This window comes from Aegilops tauschii, chromosome 5 (assembly GCF_002575655.3).
Source record: "Aegilops tauschii subsp. strangulata cultivar AL8/78 chromosome 5, Aet v6.0, whole genome shotgun sequence".
NCBI lineage: Eukaryota > Viridiplantae > Streptophyta > Magnoliopsida > Poales > Poaceae > Aegilops > Aegilops tauschii.
The window spans coordinates 7,868,826-7,878,823 of NC_053039.3; the positions used below are offsets into that span (position 1 = coordinate 7,868,826).

The window sequence follows — 9,998 nt, forward strand, 5'->3', positions numbered from 1 at the left end:
GCATACTCCCTATTTCCTGTGATGACATTGACCTACCTACTCTCGTGCAACAATTCCCGGCAGACCGAATTCTTAAGAGGAATGGCCCGGGCTCGGAGTTCTGCGCTCTTTGTGCCGCCCTGAAGGACACGAATCATATATTTTTTTCATTGTGTTTTGGCCAAATTGGTTTGGAGCTGTGTCAGGTCATGGCTCCAGGTGTCTTGGGACCCAGCTTCTTTCCCTGAGCTTCGGGCCCTTGCTAATTCTTTGGTGGGTGTCACAGAGAGAGTTTTCTGGGTAGGAGTTGGGGCGATATGTTGGACCTTGTGGAGTACCAGAAACAAGTTTACTATCGAGCATGTTTTTCCTGCTAAACCTGTTGATTGCTTATTTAAATGTTGTATGTTCCTGCAGCAGTGGAGATCATTGGCTAAGCCGGATGACCGGGATGCTCTCGACCTTCTGATATCTAAAATTAGGGCCTCGGCGTCTTCTTTATCCAGGCAGGAGCATGCTGCGTAGTGGCTTTTTCCATCCCTTTTGACTAGTTGTTGGCTAGGTCGTTTTATCTCTCTCCAGCCTGCGTGCCGTGTTGGTGGCCTGGGTGCCCTGTAACTCTTACTCTAAACTCTAGTTGTGTCCTTGTTTGGGGACGTCGTCGTGTTCGCTGGTTTGGTTGGTTGGTTTGCAACTCTGTCTGGTGACTTTATTTATAAAATCGGGCTCATGCCTTTTCTCTAAAAAAACAATTCCTGGTGCCATTGCTTCATTTCCCATGCACCTACCTTGGGCTACCTCTGCACTACAAGAACATCACCTGAGCAGATATCCAACCAATCCTGGACAAGCTGGCCTCCATGCTCCAAAAATGCATGGCAAGCCCATGCCCGCTGATGCTCGTCTCCGGCTGATCCATTTGGTTTTATCAGCAATCCCAACCTACCCGATTACCATCTTCAAGCTCGGTGCAAGGGACATCAAAAAAATCGACAAACCTACGGAGAAATTTCCTCTGGAGATCAAGGCCGGACGCAGACAAAAACTTCTCTGTAGCAAAGGCGCTCGATAGACAACAATGGCTATCAGGTTTACACCGCATTTCCTCAGAGTCAGAAATGAGGCAATTCACTAGCCTCTGGGCAAGATTGCGCCACATCGTTCTTGCTTTGGCAAGACACGATGTGATCACCTGGAACCGCAAATGCTGCTGCATCCTACACTACTAGCCCCGCCTACCGTTTCGAGTTCTTTGACTCCATTGCCGATGGAAACTACGGGAAGCTCTGGAAGTCCAAGGTGGAGGCCAAGTACAGATTCTTCTTCTGGCTGTTCCTAAAAGGCAAGATCCTCACCAATGACAACTTGGCTAGCCGAGGTCTTTTAGAATATTGGGCCCATTTATGGGGCAGCCCAATAGGCAATTTCTCAAATCTCAAAGGCCCATGTGTGTGAGCAAGTGATGGAGTGGAAAGTTTAGTCCCATCTCGAAAGCTGGACGAGTTGCACACTTTATAAGGTGGAGTGTTGTAGCACTTGTAAGTGAGTGAGAATAAGAGAGCCTCTCACGCACTCCTCCTCGCTCGTCTCAACTTGTCGCGATCGCGTTTCGAGCCTCGACAAATTTTGTCTTTATTTTTGCTGTTTTGGAAAACTCAGTCTGGCTAGAGTCGTGACGGACACGTCACAGCTTAGTCGGTTCGGGCCGCTCCCGCAATCGACTCGAACGTGCGGCGTGGGCCTCCCACGCTGCACCTGTTAGGGTTTTCCAAACCGCTATATAAGGATATGCTGCGGGCGCCGCAACACACATCGAAACCAATCTAGGTTTGCCACCTCTCCTTCCTTTTGCCGCCATCATAATCCACTCCATCCCGAGCGCCGGCGTGCACCGGCGAACGGGAGAGCAGGTCTCCGAACCACTCGCCTTTGTGATCCAGTACAGGAGAGGGCGAATTATGTTTCTGGGAAGCGCAACGCGCGACTGCTCGTTGTCTTTATCCAGTATGGAAAAGCGCAGTATTTGGACCACCTTTAGCTGGCCAATACTTTACAATACTGAGCACAAGATATGCATCATTTAGCAATGTATACTATCACCCTGAAGTGGCCATTACTTTACAATACTGAGAACAAGCTTTTACACGTATAGTAAATTGCATTTTATCTTTACAACAAAAGATTTTCCATCTTTACCCCCTATCACCCCCACCACCTACGCTTTATATTACATTTCCTGCTATACCCCCTCTCCTGTATCAAATGGCAACTACAAACTACAACCCCATGCTCTTGTAGGCATGTTATTATTCTGCCACTAGGAGTTTTACAAATGCTGTCACCCCCCACCCAATCTTTGTGTCAATGGTCCTGATCTGACGTATCATCATCATTCAGGCCACAAAATCATGCAAAAGAGGCGATTGCTCGAAGCGTTGCCGCTGATCCATCTGGTTCAAAGATTCGTAGTCTGAAGATGCAATGCTAACACCGAGAGGAGCACCGGCATTGTAGATGTCATCGTCACTGACACCGGGGAAGTTTGCTTGGGCATTTGGAACCGACAGGCCGCTGCCAGAGTGCTGTAGGCCCAGCGTCAGTGATACGTTGCCGTTCCCGTACCTCCCAAGCTCTGCCAAGTGGTAGGCCATGAACCGCGCGTTCTCGTCCGAGTGCTGCGCGACGGCGTTGTGGAGGAGGAGGCCTCCATCCGCCTCACCGGATCGCTGATCCTTCATCATCAGGTTCATGAAACTGTCATCAGGGTTGGCCTCGTTCTGGAAGCTAACAGGTGCCCCGCCAACATTCATAGTTCCGATGCTGGCTCTCGAATCGCTTAGCTGGCTGGTTTCGCAAACCCGAGCCCTGGCGTTCTTCAGATCTTCATTCTCTTCTGAAGATGCCACTTTGTTCTTGCTTCTCGACACATTGTCGGAGGAAGAGTTGGAGTCTTGCTCCAGATCACCAGTCTCTTCTTTGTACATGTCTTCAATCATTGGTTTCCAAAGGCGGACACGAGCGTTTATGAACCAATTCGAAATCTAGAAAAGCATGAAACAATAAAATAAATATCATTGAAGAAAAAACAGATAGCTGTTATAAGGAGAAAATACAAGTTGCAAGTTTTATGCTGTGGTTGGACACAAGTAAATAATATGAAGTAAAATACAAACAAGTACAGTGTGCAATGATACAAATTTGAAGACAAGTAAATAAGTATTCTGATATTTCTACGTTTATTCGAATTGCAAGATTTTTTCAGAAATAAAATCAAGTGTAGATCAATGATTTCAGCACAGGAAAAAAACAACAGTATGTATTACCTGACTCCTTGTCAAGCCAGTCTGCCTTGCAAGCATCAACTTTTCAGAATCTTTTGGATACCTGCAAAATTGTTATGAAGAATGATAAGACACGAGAACAAATGGTCTTGACAGAAAAGGAAACAACAACAAATGGATTAAACTTCATGAAGAACGATACTTACGGGTGAAGGAAGTGTTCAAAGAGCCAAGCGCGAAGAACTGTAACCGAGTTTTCAGGTAGTCCCCTCTGTGGTCTCCAGGCATTCTGAGGAATCATACCGTACTGTTGGAAAGCACGCTGTTGCCTTAGCTGCTGATCAATGTACCGAAGACGGGTCAATTTGCCTTCCTTGCTAGACGAATTTTCTTCCTCGCCGAGCTTCTTCCTGATAACATTGATCTGATCATTGATAGCGTCCTTCAAGCACCGGAAATGTCGCGAGATTGTCTGCAGAGCAACTGCGGTGTAAGGCTTGGCAGATCCGGGCCCAGCCACCATGTCAAAAGATGCAACCACATTTTGCATTTGGTGGTAATAGTGCTTGTATTTCCGGTCCACCTGAAATATAAATTTTTATCTTAATGTTAGAATAATTTACTACCGTAACAAAAAACACTGTGCAAAATACAAAGCAACATTCATTCTTAATGGATAGAAGCTACTTATGTCAGTCTCATCCAGAATCTACCAATCGATTCGCTAACATCAACGTGTTAAAAGTCAAACTAATCGGTTATACATATTGACAGTAAGTGTCAGTAATCAGAAATCTGCATTGAGTTGTTTGTATTTTAGAAGAAAGAAAGGTACAAGCAGCAATTGAAAATAGTCACCAACTCACCTCATCCAACATTGCCATCAGTTTGGCCATCTTGTTCTGAAGCTCTTGCTTCTCAGCAGTGGACAGCTCAGGTGCTGCATTTGCGCCGGATTCTTGCGATGCGCCCTCACTTTTTGGCCCTCCATCGGTCTCTTTGCCATCTGCTTTACCTGGTTCAGCTTGCTCTTTCTGAGCTTTCTGCTTGATGTTCTTCCAAACATTCACAACTTCATCTAGCACTTCTTGAGCTGCCTTGAGATACCTTGAGTGCCGGATCGCACGAGAGGCCTCAGACTGCATGTTCTTCATCCGGATGTCGTCTATTCTAAGGCTTTCCTGGTACGAGTTTGGCGTCAACATGTCTGGTTTGATAGACCAGTATGGCAAGGACGGCGCGAGGATTTGTGTGTTGAGGCTCAGAGACAGCCCTTGGCCTTGCCCTTGACCTTGACCTACCGGAACATCCGACGAGTCATGGTTGTTCAGGACACCAAACTCGAACTGTGCACCATTGTGGGGATCATCATGGATGAGTTCAGCACCACCACTCTGTGCTCCATCCATCATATGCATCAACATCTCATTCTTCATATCTTTCACATGACCGAACGAGCGCTGCCCATGGTGGGAAGCAAGCATGTCCTGCGACTCCCTTGCCGATGAGTCCTGGGACATTGCAGAATGATGGCCATGGCCAGGCATCTCCATGAAATTCTGCTGAGTCTGCAGAATGCCACTGAACTCAGTGTATGGCCCAGAAGACGGATTGTTCAGATAGAGCAAGTTGCCCAGAGCAGACGACATCGGATAGGATGCACCGCCCGGGTCTCTCGAGTACATGTCTTGCGACTCTCTTTCGCTGCCAGGGCTCGAGTAGTAAGTAGCCATCTCTCTTTTACTGACCAAGATCACCGTGAAGCATAGATATTATTAACAACCAGTAGCAAGTTTCAGTAGAAGATCAATCCAACCTCCTGCAATTTATTTATTTTGCGGGGATCCAACCTCCTGCAATTGACAGAAATGAAATGGGCTGATAAGAATATGCAACCAAATTTTAAAACTGAGCAAGTATTCTTTTTACTGATGTAAAAAAAAAAGGGACTGCAAGTGTTTGTAAAGCAGTTGAATAAAAGATCTCTACAACACTCTGAACGTGAAAAGTTTGACAACAAAAAAACAGCTTGCTCTGCAGTGGCAGCAGTAGCAAAACAGAGGTCAGTCTTCACAAGTTGGAAATCAAAACTGAGGTTCAGGCCCGGTTTTGGCAGGATTTAACCAAGTCTGTTTGAAATGCAGTCCTCTGCAAAAAAAAACTGCTCGAGAAGTGGGATTTTTGCAAGGTTCTGCAGGAACTGACAAGGTGACGTGCGAATTTGCAGGCTAAAGGTCCATATGTGGTCCTTCAGACATTCAGATTGGATCAAGAAAGTTTTGGGCTCTGTGCTCCTCCTTTGTTATCAGGATAACAGGAATATATGCTTGTGAATTCCTACTGTTATACCAACCCAAGTAGCCGGATAACACAAGTAACCAGAATCAAATCATTGCACCAGTGTATTCCTTTTTTTCAGTCATTCAAGAATCATATGGACAACGCCACGGTCTTACTGCGGAAAAACCGCAGCCATACGAATAAACAGAAAATTGCATAGATAACTAGAGTTTCAGCGAACGATTATCGAGTGATTAGTTACCGATCGTTTGCCAGGAGTACCTTGTTAAACCAACATGAAACCCCTCGAAGACGCTCCGCTAGCGCGTTACCGATGCGACCGTGGCTTCCTGATCAATCTGCAAGAAGAGAAGAACCTGCTCAGCATAGTTGCTCGCCGAAATTCTGTTCGAAAACTCGATTTTACGATGCGAAAGAGGCAGCAGAGCCAGGAGGAAACTCCAAGGCAGCAATTTCGCAGTTTACAAGCTACTCCATGATAAAGCTAAAGTAACCACCACTTAGTTTTGATAAAACAAAAGAGGTAAGGTAGGATTTGATTAGCACCAAGAATCTTTTATAGTGTGGTGACTCAACACAATTAACAGCTTCAAAAAGGCAAGGGTAACAGGAAACAGAGCTTTTGAAGAGCTGGGCTTGATGAAAGGAGGAAATCAAGGAGAAAGAAGAAAAGACTTTTACAATTTGGCCAGCAATCACAAAGTCCCCTCCACAGATAATAAGCTCAAATTACAGGTCAAGAAACGAACATGCTGCTGTAGAGAGGAAAACAGAGAGCTTGGCAATTTGAGAAGGGAAAAAAGAGAGAAGATATCACATAATTCAGAGGGGGAAACACTGAACTCAAGAAGAGAAGAACATACTAGGCAGCAAGAAAGGCAGGAGCTATAATAAAGGTAATAAAAAGGATAAAAGGGGCCATATTTTTCTCCTGAACTTTCAATTCCTCGAGAAAATCCAACCACCTCAGAATCGACTGACACCCGTGCAAAATCCGCGAACACCGAAAAAACGAGCTCAAAATTCAGAAGGCGTAGCAGAGCCCTACTTCTACAAATCCAGGAAACCGGAAGCACGGACAATAAGAGCACAATTCAGCGAAACCCTATCATCGGACTGAAAGCAGAGAAGGGCAAAGACGAAGGTAAGCAAGCAGCCATACATGCAAGAAGAAGAGAGGGTGCAGCCGCAGGGAGACGGAGGTGCAGAGCAAGGCAGGCCAGGTCATAAGAAAATGGAAGGGAGTGAGGGAGGGGAGGGAAGACCTGGGGGCGAGGGTGTGCTCCTCGTGGGGGGCAGGCAGAAGAAGAAGAAGATTGCATCCAAAGCTGATCTCCTCCTCCTCCACCGGGCTATGGAGAGAGTAAGATAGAGAGAGAGAGAGAGGGAGGGAGGGGAGGGGTGAGAGGAGGGGGTGGGGAGAAAGATAATGGATCCTCCCAATACGGGGACAAAATCAGATCCCAGGATTAAAATACCCAAAAAAACCAGAGCTCAAAGGGAGAAAAAGCTCCTCCCTTTCTTGCTCTGTTTCTTCCCTCAGAGTTGCAGACCCCTCCTCCCTCTCCCTATCTACTGTGCAGCAGCTGCCTAAATAAATAAAAAAGAAAAAAGGAAAAAAGAAAGGTGAGCTCAGAGAGAGAGACCACCCACTAGCAGCACAGCAGCACCAAATATGGAATAATTTGGTTTCCAGATTTATTCTTATTATTAGTTGGTGTGGACTGGGCAAGAAGATTATTCGTATGTTGGAGTATGTATGTCTACTCTTCCCTTCCCTTGCCCTTTAACTAACCTTCTCCTCCCCAACTGCTGCCGCTTGGAGCCATTTGCTGGTGTAACCACCACAAGTTCCGGCTACTTGTCGTCGCCCCGTCGGCTTGTTTCTCCCTTCACGATAAAGTCTATGCCATGCCACAATTTCCACACATATATGAAAAACACAGACAAGCAAATGAATTTCAGAGCTGTTTTTCTTTCAGACAGAGCAAAAAAAAGTTGAGAGTTTTTATCCTGCAGCTGAAGCAGAACCACCAGCAATAGCTAGTGCAGCTTGGCTTTTGGTCTTGGTGCCAGCTAATGGAGATATGCAGGCAGGATCACCAAATCATTTGGGGTTGAGGGGATTCATCACGTGTGACATCAACGCCCCAATGGGAGGGAGGGAGAAAACAATTAGTGGTGGGGTTCTTGGCCTGGCCTTGGGTGGTTCATGTGGTCCACCAGCCAAGTTCATCCTCTCTCTATAACTCTCTCTTGCTTGTTTGGAGAGCTGTCTTGAACCCAATTCAAGGCCCTTGAATGGATTCAAGGAGATGGCATCCCAGTTGAGGCGGCGACAACGCCCCCGCGGCGGATCCCTTCCCGGCGCGGCGCTCAGAACATAGACGAATTTGGGCTAAATTTTGCATGAGCAGAATAGAATGAATGTCACCACACAGCATATATGGAACCAACTAGGGGCACAATATTACAGCATGCAGCTAAAAATACCATTCTGTGTTTCCCATGTGCTAAAGTGTTATTGTAGAATTTTTAGCTCATATATATATTGTGCTTTACTTTTAGCAAAAGTACATGCAAATTCTTTTTATTTTTAAAAAACACTGTGCTTTACTTGGCTGTGCAGTAAAAACAGCACTAATGTTGTCATGAAGACCCAATTATCTTTACTGTCTTCCTTACGGCGAAGTTACGTTGCCGCCCGCTCTTTTTCATCGTGGCTACCGCGCCATGGCCACGCCATCTATATATGTATTCAATGACCTTAGCGCACACGTGATCCGTGATTTAGACACAATCCGGCCAACCAGGAGAGCAGCAGCGCTAATTAAGTGCGGTCGCTAATGGTGGTTAACCCGGTAACCTCTCTTCAAATCAAAGGCAGGGGGGAGGGGGTCTTGCTGCGCACACATTGAGGTTGGGAGTGGGTATTGTGGTTAGGGGTGGTCAGGTGGATGGATGGATGGATGGATGCCCTCCTCCATCTCCTAACAACCAGTGGGTGGACCTAAATCCCAATCCAACACTTGTCTTGGACTTTAAATTAGAAATGCCATCCCCTACCTGCTGCTGCCTTCCCTTTTTATCCTACTACTACTAGTACTGCTATAGCCTCTTCTTCTACCATCTTCCTTTTTTTACTTTCTGGTAACCACCCACTAATTACCCTTTTTTCACCACCTTTCTAGCTGGTCAGCAGGATAGCATATTTTAAGCATGATTCAGTTCCATCAAAATGTAAAGATGGCAAGAAAAGAACTATTTCATGATTATTGCAGCAACAATCAAAACTCATATTTGCATCCTGATATCAAGATGAGGACATAAAGCACTATAGAGCACAATAAACAGGTAAATGATTGAGCAATATGTAACTAATTAATCGGCGTGCGAAACCTTATGGTGCCTTGTTAGTGAAGATACACGCTTGGATTGGCTGTTAATTTGTTTTTCAGGGCATACCAAACCAAGAGGAGTTTCCTTGCAAGTTGTGGCGGGTTCTAGCAAGCATCGACTGCCGATATCTTAATTAAATGTGCGGGTTTAGGATAAAATAATTGGCATGATTAGTTTGATGGATAATTAATTTGTTGTTTGGCCGCCTTGGTAAGCCCTCCTTCCTTGGGTCCAACTAATAGCCGTTTATGGATTATAAATATTCCTTTCATGCAAAACAAACAGAGCATCAATGAAACTGCCATCTAACTCCCAAACACAGTAAATTAATTACCCTATAAATAAAACAAACATATGGTGCAAGAAAACAAGAGGAAACTGAATTATGCCTAGGCCTGTTCCCACGAATATTCGGTTAGCACGGATATTAAAGCCCACTGTTTTGCTAAGCTGTTGCTGAGGTAGGCGTGACGCGTGCGATTAATTAGCACTACTATATTGGCCACACAATATGTGGTAGGGGGGTAGGGGTTGCTGTCATGGTCCTTGATTTTTAGTGTGGGTTGCTGCTTCTGCTTGCTTACTCAGCTTTCCTACATTAACTACTGGTATCTTTTTTCCAGGCCATTTGTCGCCATTATACGCGTGTTCCTACTTGATTGCTTTCAATCACGGAGAAGCTTCTCTTTGAATTTGGTGGCCGCGGCGCGCCACGTGGCCGCTGCTGATTGGACGGGCTAATCCTCGCTGTCAAACCCTGTGAGCTTATACTAGTGCTAGTCTTCAGTATAAAAATCATCAGCTTTTGCCTTACCAGCTCAGGGCCTTGTTTGATTTGGTTTCCATGTGCGAAGCAAATCTGGTTCCATGCTTCAGACAAGATCTGCAGAAAGACCACAAGACCTAATTAAGCATATATGCAGAGTGATATGTTTTCTTACATGTCTAGGCTGCTTTAGAACCATTTTAACTTGTCGCGGAGGTGTGCATGTTTGATGTTACCGAAAACCTGACGTGTGTAAAGAAAATCGGCATTTA

General features: G+C 45.6%; 1 protein-coding gene across 5 annotated transcripts; it reads right to left on the minus strand.

The window, feature by feature from the left end:
• Positions 1-2,058: 2,058 nt before the first annotated feature.
• On the minus strand, positions 2,059-7,976 carry LOC109782111 (BEL1-like homeodomain protein 7). Of its 5 annotated transcripts, none has more exons than XM_073499612.1 (6): positions 7,357-7,976; positions 5,823-5,899; positions 4,127-5,113; positions 3,467-3,843; positions 3,303-3,363; positions 2,059-3,020 (listed from the first exon to the last, which is right to left on the minus strand). In XM_073499612.1, the coding sequence occupies exons 3-6, from the start codon at positions 4,991-4,993 to the stop codon at positions 2,373-2,375; spliced, it is 1,953 nt and encodes a 650-aa protein (XP_073355713.1). In that variant the 5' UTR covers positions 4,994-5,113; positions 5,823-5,899; positions 7,357-7,976; the 3' UTR covers positions 2,059-2,372. The 5 variants fall into 5 exon arrangements, with proteins under 5 accessions (XP_073355713.1, XP_020196287.1, XP_020196288.1 ...); XM_020340698.4 differs by lacking the exon at positions 7,357-7,976 and adding an exon at positions 6,827-7,322; XM_020340699.4 differs by lacking the exon at positions 7,357-7,976 and adding an exon at positions 6,724-7,131.
• Between the last annotated feature and the right edge of the window lie 2,022 nt (positions 7,977-9,998).

Excerpts from the sequence above, each read along its gene's own strand:
- LOC109782111 (XM_073499612.1), bottom strand. The coding sequence starts at position 4,993 with ATGGCTACTTACTACTCGAGCCCTGGCAGCGAAAGAGAGTCGCAAGAC. Across the intron at positions 3,844-4,126 it reads TGATGGCAATGTTGGATGAG|GTGGACCGGAAATACAAGCA; the intron begins GTGAGTTGGTGA and ends TTTATATTTCAG. Across the intron at positions 3,021-3,302 it reads CTGGCTTGACAAGGAGTCAG|ATTTCGAATTGGTTCATAAA; the intron begins GTAATACATACT and ends ATGCTTTTCTAG.